General features: G+C 56.7%; 3 protein-coding genes across 3 annotated transcripts; 2 read left to right on the forward strand and 1 right to left on the reverse strand.

Moving 5' to 3' along the window:
* Positions 1-3,216: 3,216 nt before the first annotated feature.
* Positions 3,217-5,649, forward strand: CH63R_04011 (Fungal specific transcription factor domain-containing protein; the record flags this gene model as incomplete). The annotated part of the gene is made up of 3 exons (XM_018298986.1): positions 3,217-3,327; positions 3,403-3,756; positions 3,871-5,649. 3 exons carry the CDS (start codon positions 3,217-3,219, stop codon positions 5,647-5,649), a joined length of 2,244 nt encoding a protein of 747 aa, XP_018160232.1.
* A 2,153-nt stretch (positions 5,650-7,802) lies between these two features.
* CH63R_04012 (Major facilitator superfamily transporter) lies at positions 7,803-10,001 on the forward strand (the record flags this gene model as incomplete). The annotated part of the gene is made up of 3 exons (XM_018298987.1): positions 7,803-8,051; positions 8,180-8,797; positions 8,901-10,001. The coding sequence occupies 3 exons, from the start codon at positions 7,803-7,805 to the stop codon at positions 9,999-10,001; spliced, it is 1,968 nt and encodes a 655-aa protein (XP_018160233.1).
* A 586-nt stretch (positions 10,002-10,587) lies between these two features.
* CH63R_04013 (TATA-binding protein interacting) lies at positions 10,588-14,850 on the reverse strand (the record flags this gene model as incomplete). The annotated part of the gene is made up of 4 exons (XM_018298988.1): positions 10,588-11,058; positions 11,109-11,447; positions 11,498-14,534; positions 14,609-14,850. The coding sequence occupies 4 exons, from the start codon at positions 14,848-14,850 to the stop codon at positions 10,588-10,590; spliced, it is 4,089 nt and encodes a 1,362-aa protein (XP_018160234.1).
* Between the last annotated feature and the right edge of the window lie 628 nt (positions 14,851-15,478).

Here is a 15,478-nt window from a genome sequence, read left to right on the forward strand (position 1 = left end):
AAAATCACTTTAGAAGCTTTCTTACTGGCTAGAGAAATTGTTTGGCCTACTCAACTTGTATTGCGCCGACTGATCTAATCGATAAGATATCGCATTCGTTTATGTAAGCATGGGCAGACAAGCAGTGGATATCCTCCCCATATCAATGTTGTCCATACATACAGGTATTCCCGCCTCGACCCCACTACTACCCGAGAAGCGAAAATCGAAGAAGCCGAATACGACGGAGTTTAGCAGCTGGCGGCAAGCCGGGACACAGTGATGGAAAAGCCTGGTGGGAAAACTCCGCTGCATCCCAAGGAAAATATACGCAGCTCGCTCGCCCTCCCCCCCCCTGCCATCGCATCCGGAGTTTGTCTCATAAATTGTGCAAACAGCATGTGCCTTGTACTTGGGGCGGATGGGACGTCTTTAGGTTTATGCAAATTGTACGTTGTCAACTGAGGTCGGCTTCCGTGCACAAATGGTGTAAGCCGCATGCAATGGAACGGCGGATGTGATGCGCACAACCTGCAGCCGCCGTAAATTAGCCGCTCTGAAAGTCCGCTTCCTTGGGCCTTGTGCTAGGTTTCTGGTCGACGTGTGTTTACTGCCTGTGCCACGCTGCCCACCACCACGATCCCGTTAAGGTAAGAGACCCTGTGTCTATTCGGCGCGTCGAAGTCGTCGCAGAAAGGCGGGTGAGGATTTGCCTTCTTGGCCCATTGGCATTGCGGGATGCTCAGTTGCCTCGATTCTGTCATTGCGCAGCAGCGCGCGCGCGCACGCACGGCAGAAGACCCGTGACAGGCATCTGATTAAGCACTTGGGTGCAAGCTGAGGTGTGGCAGTGCTTTTGATCAGGGCCATATGGACAAGCGCTGTTACTGAACGACTGTATCTTTGGTGTACTTCTCGAGTGGGTAGCATCTCATAGCTAGCTGATGGTGGTTATCAGCTGCAGTCCATCTTCCAAGACTTCCTCCTCACCATGGGCCTTACTCAACTGAGGTGAGGTGAAGTGGCATGGCTCATGATGACGGCTCATGCTTGTGATGTTCAACCCGCTTGCCAACCATCCAATGCTCGTCCGTCGTTTGCCCTCGACGTCCGGACGCCAACCAACCAGGCCAACCCGCCTACCTACAACCATGCAATTTTCATCCCACTTTGGCTGACCGACTGAACCCTGACGATGATCTGCCCCATCAACGCATCCGCTTAATTACCACTCTGCGCCAAACAAAAGCCCATTGCTTCCGGATCTCACTCCTACTCACTCACTACCTAGGTGGATGGTGTCTCAGGGTGCGAGTTTCTAGCGAGCGGGCGCTTTGGACTCGTTGGACGGACACAAGTATAAAGTTATTGGGGCTGCCTACTTACCTACCTAGGTAGGTGGGTAAGGTACCTACCTACCTAGGTAGCTGTGTACTTGCGTCATTCCTCCACCGTTTCGTCCGTCCGCTCCGAGGACGCTTGACCTCACCCCCTCTTGCGCTGCTGTCCTGTCTCTTTTCCCCCCTCCTCCACCAAGCCCACGCTACCTAACAGTATTAGTCCCGAGAAGCTCCGTAAGACGCACACGACACAAGACAACACCACGCACCACGCACAGTTGTCACTTAATCTTTCTTAGCTGTATGTGCTGTGTGACTTTGGCTGCATCGGGTTTCCTGGAAGCCTGGGCGAGTCAGGCCCGGTGAGAGCTGCGTGAGAGTCTTGACCCGCGCCCACCCGCTTTCGCTGGACAGGACTAGTCCTACATACAAACCGGCAGACAGACCATTATCGCAGTAGTTCCTTTTACTTCATCTTGCTCTAATTCTACTTACGCCTCCTCCCTTCCTTCATCCATTACCTACCCTGAATTGATTGGTTGCCGTCCCATCCCTCCATCCATCCATCACCAGCAAGTCATCCATCCGGTAAGCCCTATTGCCGGCACGCAGGCATTCGCGTTGCACCGCCTGCGTCCCCAACTCAGCGCCCTCCATCTCCATCCCACCAAAAGCTGCACTTCCCCAAGATACATACATACCTAGTCCGCTACTACGGTACGCCACGGGTAAGCAAGGCAGCCCAGGGGGGGCCTCAAGGAACCATCATTCATTCATTGATCCATCCATATCTACCGCCTCCGCCAGGCAAACCCGCTTCGCACACTTGCATTATTACCGCCTGCCTCTGCTGTCGCTGCTGCAGCTGCTGCACGCGCGTTTTCTCAAACAAGGCGCCCTGCCCTGGTCGACAGTCGGTCCCCTCAGCCCAATCTCAATCTGCCCTCGCCCAACCAAGGAGCCTAGACTCCCTCGATCCATCCTGGACCACTACGAATACACTTAGGCAGTCACTCCCGTCCGCTCGTCCCGGACCAGTCCACGATCAACCCTTGTCGTTCCGTGGTGTGTCGCTTTCAGAGACTCTCGCACAGGCATCCCCCTCCTTCTCCTCCCTCCGCCTTCGTCCGCCGCACCGCACAACTGGGGGGAAGCATAACGGTTCAAAGTCGTCTCTTCGTCTTTGTCTCTCTCTTTCTCTTTCTCTTTCTCTCCCTCTCTTTTCCTCTCCAACCTTGCGCCAAACAGGGTCCCAACACTACTTAATCCCTGGCTCTTTGGTTGGTCATCGACACAGTCTGGATCCCGCGAAGACCTGGGATCCCACACATCCCACATCTGCCAATTTCTAAGCCAACCACTTTAGCTTTCAGGTGTATCCGTACTCTGCTGCGGCGGATCTCACGCGCCTTGTCTAAAGCTCGCCAAAGTGGAGGGGCGGCTCTCTGTCTCTCACACACACACCCATACCCAAACCCACACACCCACTCTCGCTCTCTTTCTTTCTCTCTCCCTCTCCCTCTCTCTCTCTCTCTTCATCCCACTTTAAGGTCGCGTCCAGATCCGGTTGCATTTATTTAACCCCCATCGGGCCTCAGCGTTTCGCCACAGCTTTGTTTTCTCATCTTTCCCGCCTGGAACTGGAACTGTGGAGCGGAGTCGGAGCCCCCTTGCAACAATCCCGCCGACCGACTCACCGACCGATAACTCCTCCCGCCAGGGAATCATCCATAAGGGCCGCGCGCCCACCCGATCCCGAGTCTTGGGCTGTAAAACCCCCCCCCCGTTCATGGACGACGTCGGTCTAATCAGTTATTCTATCGTGGCAACCAACCACCGCGTCCCCTCCCACCCCATACCCATACGTATCTTCAGCCCCGGTCCTACCTAAGTACCAATGAATACCAACCAGAACCACCACAAGAGCCAGAGGGTTCTGGCTTGTGTCCTTTGCCAGCATCGCAAGATCAAGTGCGACCGGAACACCCCGTGCTCCAACTGCATCAAGGTCCGCCGCTACTGCCGCCGCTGCTGCTGCTGCCTTTGTCGTGCGCCTCCGAAATCCCCGCTGACTCGTCTTTAGGCAAATGTCACATGTACCCCATCCACACCAGCTCCCGCGCGCAAGAGGAGACGACCAAATCAGGACCTGCAAGAGAGGTTGGCAAGATGTGAGGCTCTGCTAAAGCAATATGCCACCACCTCGACAACCCCGCCAGCGACCCAAGCAACCCTGTCACCTTCCGCCTTCGCCACGCCCTCATCGGCTGGCCCGTCACCGAGCATACCCCAACTGCCCCTGCCCTCGGGCTCGGCTTCAGTCGCTGAGGATACCTCCCCGCCGACGACGTCCTGGAAGCCTGCCGGCAAAGTCGTAGTCGAGGATGGCAGTGTCAGGTTCATGGACAGCTACCTCTGGGCAACTGTTCATGATCAGGTGCGTAGTCCCGGTCCCGGTTACTATTGTTGTTGCTGCTGCATGCGCCGTTTGTCGCGTGTGCCCACAACTCGCACACCCCGCGCCGGCGAACCCGACTAACCCTCGTCGTAGTTGACAGCTATGCGACAAATCATCGAGGCCGAGGAAGAGGAACAGAGCGTTCTCGGTTCCGACGCCTTGACTCCCGACGACAACGTAGATCTTCTCCTGAACGACATGACCGCCATCGACCTCGAAGACGTCACGCCATCGCCTGTCCAAATATTCAGACTCTGGCAGGTCTTCCTGGAGCGGGTCAACCCCATCACCAAATTGATACATGTGCCTAGTCTGCAACCGCTGGTTGTAGAGGCCGCCGCAAATCACTCCAGCGTCGCCAACAATGCGCAAGCGTTGCTCTTTTCCATCTACCTCGTCGCATCTCTCACCATGACCGAGTCGGAAGCGAGGCAAATGTTGGATACGTCGAAGGAGGATGCGCTCAAGAAGTTTACCGCCGGTGTCAAGGCGGCCTTGACCAAGGTCAACTTTCTCAAGAACCATGACCTGATGACGCTGCAAGCCTTGATCCTGTATCTGGTTCGTCTTCACGATCGCATAGGATCCACCCCCCCTCCAAGGTCCGTCGTTGCTAAACGAGAACAGGTCTCTCTCCAGGGCCGTTACAACCGCCATGCCGCTTGGGTCCTCAGTGGTATCCTCATTCGAATCGCCCAAAAGATGGGTCTCCACAGGGACGGAGAGCTTCTCGGCCTCACACCGTACGATACGGAAATGCGGCGGAGACTCTGGTGGCAGATTATCATGCTGGACACAAAGTACGCCATGGTGTCGGGTTTCTGCGACACGCTGCTGCCGTGGAACTGGGACACGCAGACGCCGCAGAACGTGAATGACGCCGATTTGTTCCCCGGCTCGACCGAACCCGTTCAACCCCGAGAAGGGCCAACGGAGATGGCCTTCTGTCTGCTCCTGTACGAAGTTGGCCGCTTCATCGTCGAGAACCGGATCCCCGACTTCGAGGCTGTTGTCCTCGGCGCTATGGAAAACGACAGCGAGGACTCGCAACTGGCGACGCAGACGTCACTGGCGAGGTACCAGAACCTGGTCGACAACCTCGACGCGAAGCTCGTCGCCCTCGAGAAGCGATACTGCGACCCCCTAGCCGGCAACATCCACATTGTCGCGACCAAGATCCGCTCCATGATCATCGACAAGATGCGGACCATGATGATACCGATGCGCGAACTGCCAGAGTGGGGGACCGAGATTTTCAACGTGCAGGACAACATGTTTCGGATATCTCTGATGCACCACGAGCACAACGCCGAGCTGTACGACTTCATGGAAAACACGGGGTTCGTGTGGTTCTTCAAACTGCACTTCCAGATCGACGTCTTCATTGTCATGGCCGGACAGCTATACAAGAGACCAACCGGCCGGCTGGCGGACCGCGCCTGGAAGGTGGTGGACAGGATATATCAGTACCATGAGGAGCTGTGGGACATGTCCAAGAAGGAGAACACCCAGCTGGGCGTCTACATGCTGAAGGCGTGGAGGGCACGAGAGCGAGCGCTGGTCCAACTGGGCCTGCCCTACGAAACCCCCATCGCCATCCCTCGACTCCAGGACACGGTGCCCCAGTCGAGCTCGGAGGCATCGTCGTGCGGCCCCTCGCCGGCGCAGACACTGAAGATGGAAATCCCGCAGAGGCACAACCAGCCGATGGACCAGTTCCTGGGCAACTTCCTCGACACGACGAATTTCTACGACCTGGACATGTGGGCCGACTTGGGCGTCCCCAACGGCAACATGAACCAGCAATCCGCCGCAAATATGTTTGGACAGTTTGGGAACTTTGGTGCGCCACCAACAAATAGAGGCTGGTAACGGCATGGATGGGATTTTTGCATCCTGGTGCTTTGGGGGGAAAACTTGAGGAAAAAGAAAGGGTCGGACGGGGGACTGGGATTGGACATCTCTCGTTACTTACATAAGAGATGGGAACTCTTATTGTTTGTTTTTTTGGTATGGCTTTGGATCTTGCCTTTATTTTTTTTATCTACGGTGTTAGGTTGTAAAGTGACAACAATCTCCCACATTGTAACGATAGTACCATGAGATGACGAAAATCCCTAATGGTAAAATAGACGGGTGTCTCTAGTCTAGAGACGTACCCCTTGCGAGACGCATTCCAACATAAAAAAATGTGTAAACTGGGCTCTCTTGGCGAGTCGATCCATGCAACGGCAAACGCCTGGGCGAGTTGCAGCGACTTTCTCGCGACACACTCACTGTTGGTGCCTAGCAGCTTGGGAGTTACGAGACTCGCATATGCACTTCGTTCCGCTGGGCTCATTATGGACGGGTACGGCGCAGACAGCAGGCAGCAGGCACAGAAGCGATCCGTCAGTTTTCTTTTGGCTCACCGCATTCGACTCGATTCCAGGTCCAATGGGGGGGCCAAAGTTCCCTTCCAATGACCCATGACAAAAGCCCTCACTCACCCCCTTGTGCCTTGTGTCACGGGGTGGTTCTCAACATCTGCCCGTCTTACCGTGTGTGACATGCGACCGACGCGGCCTCGCCCGGGCTCCGAATCGCAGGACAATCCCGCAATCCAATCTCCACGTGTTTCCTAGAATCTGACGGAAAGGACAAGGGTTCTAGCGAGCGTGGGGTCTATCCTGTCGTCCAAGGTTTTGCGAGGAGGGGAAGGGGAGGGGATTGGAAGCTTGGAAACAATGACATCGACTTGCTCCGAGATGCCGGGTCGCAATTCGTCGGGGTCGGAAGAGCTAGGAAGGGAGCGGGGAGGGCCGTGTCCTATTCCAGAAGTAAGAGTCATACTGGAGTGGATAAGCCGTACCAAAGAAAAATAAGAAGAAAAAAAAATTCAAGGACTTGAGCTAAGATTAACGTAGGGAGCGCGTGAAGACGGGTGGGTGTACGGGGCGGAGCACGACATTTCCCGCGAGTTGCCGGTACGCCTCGGACCCGTCGGTGCTCGGGGTGCGAGATGGCCGATCCCTTGCCCCATTCTCTCAGCTCGGGACCGAACTTCCCTAATCTGATTCGGCACCATCAGTCAGTCTACCATCACCTACGGATGCTTTCTCTACCTAGTACCTACCAGCCTGCTGGCAGCCGCTAGCCTGGTCACGCACCTACGCACACACGCACGCACGCGTTCTCGCCCGCTCGGTCCCGTCTGATAGCGCGACGCCGACATTGCCTTTCCTCTTTCAGCAGCGCGTCGACAGATGAACTGGACTTTTGTTGCGCCGCCGTCGTTGTCTCGCTGCTGCCCGGTGGAGAGACCAACCAAGTGGAAGAGTTGCAGAATGATTCGGCAGATAAGCTGCCGCTTACCCGACTTGCCGCCGTGCTAGGAGAGATGCGGAATTGCATCGGTAGGTCGTCGCGCCATGAGATTGGTTCAGCCCGGAGCATGCAGGGCGTGCGGGAGCCAAGATTGGAGGCTCTTCCTAGCGTGGAGGAGGAGGTGAAGGGTGAAGGGGCTGTTTCTCCCAAAGAGGAAGAAGAAGAAGAAGAAGAAGAAAGGGGAGGGGGGGAAGGACGCGAGACTCGTCAAACGCGGCGTCGTGTGCGTCATCGATCTTGTCCTTTTTCTTCGTGACCGGATGGCTGACGGCTTCGATGTCCGAGGGGCTAGTATTTGTTTTCTTATATCGAATAAGCGCGGTTTTGCCTACTGTCAGACGGGAGGAATGAAGGAACAACAAGAGGACAGCATATAATACCCAGACATGACGCCTTCAGAGAGAGGGGGCTTGCTGTTGCTTTGACTCGTTCGACTTCATTGTTCCCCTCTCGTCCCCTCTGGTTCAAGCCAGAGACTGCATGTGAATCAACGAGATATCGATATCGAGTTCATCCCTGGGCAAAGGGTTGGCCGTCCATCTTCAGCTTCAGACAGACGAACGATAGTACGGGTCACCCCAAGGAAGAGGCCTCGGAGCGCAGCATACCCCCCCCCTCTTTCGATCAACACGACCACCCCTAGAGCGGTCACGATCACCATGTTCTTCAAAAAGCGCAACGAGGGCGCCGCCGTTGACACAATGACGCCGACGACAGACCGGCCCGCCTCATCGCGTACGAGCAAGACCCCCGATGATGACGATGACCAGCAGCGGCGGCATCACCAGCCTGCTCAGCACGCCCTCGCGCACACCTCGACAACCCGCTCCGAGATCCAGTACCCGTCCGGCCTCAAGCTCTTTCTCATCATGCTCTCCATCTTGGTGTCCATGTTCCTCGTCGCATTGGTAACAAATCGTCCTTCTTCTTCTCTCACTCTCTCTCTCTCTCTCTCTCTCTCTCATGGCGTTCTTAATTCATCATCATGCCAAGGACACAAACAAAACCCGACTAACACCACGCACCCGCTCTCCAGGATCGCCTCATCATCGCCACTGCAGTGCCCCAGATCACTGACGACTTTCACTCCGTCACCGATATAGGCTGGTACGGCTCTGCATACCTCCTTACCACCTGCGCCTTCCAGCTCCTTTTCGGCAAGCTCTACGCCTTCTTCCCTATCAAGACCGTCTTCCTCGCTTCCATTGGGCTCTTCGAGCTCGGCTCCGCCGTCTGCGGCGCCGCCCCCTCCAGCGTCGCCTTCATCGTCGGCCGCGCTCTTGCTGGCATCGGCGGCGGCGGCATCTTCGCCGGCACCATCGTCGTCATGATCCATTCCGTCCCGCTCCACCGCCGCCCCAAGTACCAAGGCGCCTTTGGCGCCGTCTTCGGCATTGCCTCCGTTGTCGGCCCCCTGCTGGGCGGCGCCTTTACAAGCAAGGCTACCTGGCGTTGGTGCTTCTACATCAACTTGCCCCTCGGCGGCGTCGCCCTGCTGGTCATCGTCCTCGTGCTGAGGCCGCCCGACCAGGATCTTGGGGACGCCTCGCTTTGGGAAAAGTTAAGGCAGCTGGATTTTGCCGGGACGACAGTGCTTGTGCCAGGCGTCGTTTGTCTTCTCTTAGCGTTGCAGTGGGGAGGCGTCGAGTACGCAGTGAGTCTTCATCCATGCCCCCTTTTCTTTCCCCATTCTTCACGGAAGCCCCCCCGTCCCCTTCGTTCATCAGACGACAAAGTTGAATGCTAACGCCATCCAGTGGAACAACCCGCGTATGATCGCTCTCCTCGTCCTCGCCGCCGTCCTCCTTGTCTCCTTCATCGCCGTCCAGATCCTCCTCCCAGAAACCGCCACTGTGCCCCCCCGCATCATGCGCAACCGCTCCATCGCCTTCGCCTCCTGGGCCGCTTTTTTCAACGGCGGACACATGATGATTTTCGCCTACTTCCTCCCCATCTACTTCCAGGCCATCCAGGGAGTCTCTGCCGTCGATTCCGGCATCCGCACCCTCCCGCTCGTCCTTTCCATGACCGTCTTCGCTATAGTCTCGGGCGGTGTCATCACCCGCCTCGGTTACTACACCCCGGTCATGCTCCTGGGAACCTGCATCCTGGCCGTCGGCGCTGGCTTGCTCACTACCCTCCAGGTCCACACGGGCGCCGCGAAGTGGGCGGGCTACCAGGTCATCTACGGCATCGGCATGGGCATGTCTTTCCAGGCGCCCAATCTCGCCGCACAGACGGTCCTGAAGATCAAGGACGTGCCCGTGGGTACGAGCATCATGTTTTTCTCCCAGACGCTGGGCGGCGCCATCTTCATCTCGGTCGGGCAAAACGTGCTCAACAACGAGCTCGTGAAGCGCATCAGGGGCATCCCGGGACTCGACGGCATCGACCTCAAGGGCTCGGGCGCCACGACGCTGACGAAGCTGCCGGCCGAGGTGAGGGATCCTGTGCTGGAGACATACAACGACGCGTTACAGGTCGTCTTTGTCGTCGGCCTGGTACTGGCCTGTTCTGTTCTGATCGGCGCGGGCGGAATGGAGTGGAAGAGTGTGAAAAAGGAGCAGCAGGCCAAGGCTAAGGCGATGGCGGACGCGGAGATGGCGGAGACGGCGCTTGCTGGTGGAGTTTCCGGTGTCGTAGCGGCTGCTGCTGTTGCCGGAGGTCAGAGGGAAGAGAAGGAAGCCGACGATGAGAGTGAGAAGGAGCTAGATGATGAGAAGATTCGGGAACGCGTCGCGGATGGCCATGCCATTCCCGTCAGTATGGAAAAGGAGTCGGACAACAGTACCGTCTCTCGTCAGGAGGACGAGGTGACCACTGCCAGGTCGGAGCTTGGAGCAACAAAGAACAACTAAAAATGGGATGGCAAGCGGAATGATGAGAAGATGGAAAAGGTAAGTCACAAGATTTGACATTTCGCAATGCAGAGCACATGATACCCCCGTCACTGCAAGAAAACGCAATACAGTATAACTGTTGATTTAGTTTGTAAAACAGATAAGTAGTTGTAGATGATGCTGAAGTGCAAACCAATCTCTCCTCCAATGGATTGTGTCTGTTCTGCCTAATTTATAAAATGCCGTTCGACGATAGCGTTCGCCTTGCAACAAGTGTTTTGCTCACAGTGTTCTTGTTCTATAAAATATGCATTTCTTCCATTTCCCGTGTGACGTGACTGTGACTGTAACTGTCACGATCTTGGGCTTCATATGTGTGGACTGGCCCCTTTGACCAGGTCCACAGCCATCCCGGCATCACAGAGAAATCAAGGGGTAACAACAAAAGCCTTTATCAAATTCGATTGCTTGTCAAAGTCTCCTCGTCAAAACCGTCGAGTCAATGCCGAGATCTTTTTCTTCCTCTGCTGTTCATGTCGCTTCAAGTGATGCCTGGCTAATTCACAGGCCAACCTCAACCCCCTCTCACCTTGCATAACTCACCCTACGCGCCGCGGTTCTCCTTGTTCTCCTCACGCAGAGATCTTAGCTGCGTCTGAAACTCTTTGTTGACCCACTCCCAGTAAGCATTCCAGGCCTGGCTGGCACCGCCTGCATTGGCGTTTGCGGCAGCCTTGCCGGGCGCCGCCCCCTTGGCGCCCTTGAGTCTATCGCCAAGCAGGAGAGTTACTCTTAAGACGCTCTTATTTGCCTCCTCCTGCTTCTCTACGTCCTGCTTTACGGCACCGTCCTTCAACTTGGTTGACAGAATGGCGCGGTACGCCTCGGCGATGGAGTCCAAGCGGCGGCTCGTCTCGTCGGGGTCGAGAACGATCAGCTTGGAAACCATCAGGTTGCAGAGACTGCGAATATCGTTGTCGTCCTTCAGACCCGCGACCACGCGGTCGTAGAAGTCGATGTTGTTGATCCGTGAGAAAGCCGTCTCCATTAGAGCGTACAAAGTCTCGTATGCGCTCTGTAGTCGTTGTTAGTCCAGTTTTAATCAGGGCAAGAGACAACACATACCTTGCGGACTTCAAGGCCATCATCCACCATATGTTTGAAAGGGCCCATCATGACCTCGCGGATCAGCTGCGGCTTGATGACCGACTCTGCCAACACGAATGGCATCAGCTCGCCGAGGTGGGGCAGAATCAGATCGGGCTTGTTGTGGGCTGCCGAGTTCAGTGTCGACATGGCCAAGCGACGGTTGTCCATCTCCGAGTCCTGAAGCATGATGAGAAGCATGTCAACAAGGACGTTCTTGAGCATGGCGTCAAAGGCTTCGTCGCTGTCAGGCAGCGTGTAGCGGACGGCCTGCACTGTCATGCCACGGATATCAGGGCTCTGGTCTCTCAGAAGGGACTGCTGGATGTTAGCTGGAACTGTCTCCCGTCAGGGATTTTTCGACATACCTGCAGCTGGGGCATAAACCTCTGAGAGTCGATGATGGTCAGCCGGCCCACACACTCTGCGCAAACGACACGGTTGTCGGGAATGGTCGAGGCGGAGAGGAGATGCTGCCAGATGTCGCCGGCAAACTTGGCAACGTCCGGAGACAGAACGGTGACCTGCTGCAAGATCTCCTTGATCGATTGAATCAGCAAGTACTGTGTGTTGCCACCCTTCTGCATGTTTGCCAGTATCACGGGGAGGTATCCGGAAACGTTGCCCGAGCCCGCGCGGCCGAGAGCCACAGCGGCCGAAATCGAGACTTTGTCGGGCTCGTCGTGGAACTGCTGCAAGAATAGATCCGGCTTCAGCGGCGAGTTGGCCCCAAGACGCAGACCGGCCTCGCCAAGCACCGCCAGTGCCAAGCTCAGGCGAGCGTCATCCTTGTTGTTCGAACTGGTCTGCAGCTCCGAGATGAAGCTCTCAACTGTTACACCAGCAGAGCTTCCGCTGGCCACGAGGAGCGCGCCAATGACCTTGCCAACCACAACGGGGTCGCCTTCGATGCTGACGTCCTTGAGAAGCCCTTGCATAAGAGGCTGGCCGGCGCCGCTCTCACCAACCTTCGTGACAAGAATGAGGATTTGGTCCAGGACAATACTGGCGTAGCTGGACTTAAGGAGGGTGCAGATGGTTGCCGTCATCGATTCTGTGACAACGAGATCCGCATTCTCCTCGACAAGGCTCGCAAGAATGAGCAGCGCAGGCGCCAGCAGGTGGGTGTCGTTGTTGCTAATAACTGGCACCAACGCCGAGACAAGGCCCTGTATGGTGTTTGCGTCCAGCTCGCCCCTGGCCGTGGGCGATACGATAAGATGCTTAAGGGCTAGGACGCTGGAGCCACGGAGAGACCGGTTGGCCTTGCGCAGCTGTCCGGCCAGCTCCAAGGCGACCTCCCGGATCCACGACGTTTCCAGCTGTCCGCTGCTGGTGCTGAAAGCGGCAACGTTGTCGACGGCTCTGACGGCAGCAAGACGGGTCGTCTCGTTCTTCAGTCGATCGAGCAGAGCAGCCAAGGCTGCCTGGCGCTTGTCCGCCTGGACCAAGCCAGCGCCGTCAGCACCAGACGTTCTTGACAGCAACACGCCCAGAGCGTGGATACCTCGCTGCTTGACCTCAGCGTCGGCATCGGTTGCAGTTATTCTGTCCATGATTGTGTCGAACAGCTTCTGCAGCTCGCCCTTGAACTTCTGTGCCGTCATCTTTGAACGAGGCGGGGTGATCGCTTTGACAAGTTCCTCAATCGTGCCAATGGCTTCACTTGAGATCTTGTAGAACCGATCGTTGGCTGCCGCTATCACACCGGCCACGATCTTGGTCAGATACGGCTGCAGGAGACTCGAAGAATGGGTCTTGGCAATGTCACTGGTGAGCTTCAGAGCCGCGACGCGCAAAGTGCTGGGTGTGGCGGAAGCATTGCCACCGGAGGCTGCCAGGGACGAGGCGAGCGCAGAGGCTCCAGTAGGTTTGATCGACTCAATGATGGGGCCGATGGCGTCGTTGAAGTAGTCGGACAGGCCGCCGCGCTGAACCGTGATGATGTCGTCTAGGAGGTTGATGATGGCCTGCTTCGTAGGGATAACCTTGCCCTTGAGAAGCTTCGTTGAGGCCTTGACGATTGTCGGCGTGAAGCGGGCCAGGTCGGCACGAGGCCCGGTAGAGGGAATCCTCTCGAGGGTCGGCGAAGTCAGACCGGTGGCAGTGTGGGGCGTGTTCATAGACCCTCCGCCGCTGCTCTGCCGTCTGCGCTTCCGACTGACAGGAATCAAGCTGGGGGCCTCTGGCTCTTGGTCATCGAGCGACAGGTCGGTGGGGTACATGCCCTCGCCAGTCTTGCGGACAAGGAGGGACAAACAGGAGATAACCTCCAGGCGAACGTTCTCTTCTCTCTCATCAAATCTCCTGACCAACGTCGGACCGGCCTGGCTGTAAAGGACGCCGTTCTCCAGCAAGTCGCCGCTTCCGCGGGTAGAGATGAGTGTGTAGAGAGCCTTAGCGGCGCAACGACGGACCTTCCAGCTCGCGTCGTCATCGTCATCGAAACCAGCATCGTCATCAAACTCGTCGTCGGCATCCTCCTCGTCTTCATCATTGTCGACCTCCATATCTTCATCATCGTCGTCGTCGCCTGTGGCGTAGTTGGGGTCGTACTTGAGATATCGGAGCGTCGCCTTAATCGTGTCGTCGGTAAAGGGGCGCATTTCCGTCGGGCACGCCGCAAGGAACGACTCCAGCGCCACGAGGGCAGACTCCCGCAACTCGTTGAAGTCTTGACCGACATCGTCTCCGTCGCTAATCTCCTCCAGGTGCTTCTCGAGCTCGCCCTCGCTAAGGGCCTGGAGAATGAAGGGCACCAGGGTGTTGAGGTATGTACCGAATCGGGCGGGAATCGACCTTGCCAGAGATCCGGTGATGGAGATGTACAGGCGGCGCGTTACTGCGGATATTTCGGACTTGCCAAGGTTGCTGGCCATCCGTTGAACCAACTGGCCCAGCAGGTCATCTGACAGATGAACAGCGAGAATCGAAATCGCCACCACGGCCCGTTTCTTAACGACCGAGGACGTTTTGTCGTTCTCCAGCAGGCTGATGACGGCGTCCTGCATCGCCTCGACCTCGAGGGCAGACAACATCGTGCCGAAGCACCTGACAACCTCAATGAGGATGTCAACCGACTCTGCGCTGAGGTCCTTGTCCACCTTGAGAAGGCCTTGCGGGACGGGAGGCAACTGGATATTGTTGGGAGGGTTTTGCGGTTGGGACTTGCCTCCCGGGCCTAGGAGGCGCGGGATCAGGACCCGGCTGACAGCCTGGTAGGACTCTTGTACCTCCTTCGTAGACGGCAGGCCGGGTGTGGGTTTCGGCAGGGCCATGATGACGGCACGCAGAGCCAACGAGGGAACTGCATTGTCAACAGAGTTCTTCAGCTTTATGGAGGAAAGCTTCTCAATCATCGGCGCTATAATGGGCGTCGGGACCTTCATGACCAACGGGCCAAGACTGCAAAGGCGAACGGGTTAGCTCTTGCCCAATTTGTGTTGGCTGGGTGGGATTGGAAGGGTCGCTGCTCGCACCATTTGATGGCCAGGTTCTGCACCTCCCCATTTTGATCGTCGAGCGTCTTGATGATACTGTCTACAGTACGCGCGGCGACGTTGTAGTCATGGTGCAGGAAGTCGGGCTTGCCGTTTGCCAGGACCTGAAGCAGGTCGTTGAGGGACATGAAGCGGAAGTCCGGGTCGGCATCGCCCAGCTTCTGGACGAGCTGAATCACCGTCTGGGGCGTCGGGTTCTGGGTCACGCTCGACGAAGACATCTTGGCGGTCGCTCGATGTGGTTTGACGGGGTATCTATCGACTGTGGTAGGCGGAGACGAGGCGGGGAAGAAGGAAGAGGAGGGGGAGGAGGAGAGTCGCAGCAGGTGGCGTGTTAACGGGACTCGGTAGCTCTGACCATGCAGAGAAGGATGCTTAAATCGACCGTCCCGCGAGATTGAAGTTCGGCTGAAGAGGGAGACGGTGCGTTAGGATTGGGTGTGGTTCGTTATGTTATGTTGTGAAATTCAACAATCGAGACCCTCGTGAAAGAGGCGTTGTTTGGTGGTGGTGGGGTTTCCTCAGAGAGGTAAGCTGCAGGCGGGCAGGTGCAGCGTCGTCGGGCGAGGATCAGGTAAGCTCAGGCAGGTAGGTAGGTCCCTCTCTCACTGTCTGCTGCTACGGGACGTTCCTGCCCCGCGAAAGTGGACCCAACCTATCCGCAATGACCTCCGCTGCTGGCTAAAGCACCGCCGCCGGGAGCACCGTGCGGCTCTCGGTCAACAAGAGCACGTCTCGGAAATTCGGTATATCCAGCCCGGAATATTATATAATCAATCGCACACGAAGCTCCACATCTCGGGATTCCACCGTCTGTGCTCTTGTGTGTGTTGTGTTGCATGAGCTGGA

This window comes from Colletotrichum higginsianum, chromosome 3 (assembly GCF_001672515.1).
Source record: "Colletotrichum higginsianum IMI 349063 chromosome 3, whole genome shotgun sequence".
In the NCBI taxonomy this organism is placed as follows: domain Eukaryota; kingdom Fungi; phylum Ascomycota; class Sordariomycetes; order Glomerellales; family Glomerellaceae; genus Colletotrichum; species Colletotrichum higginsianum.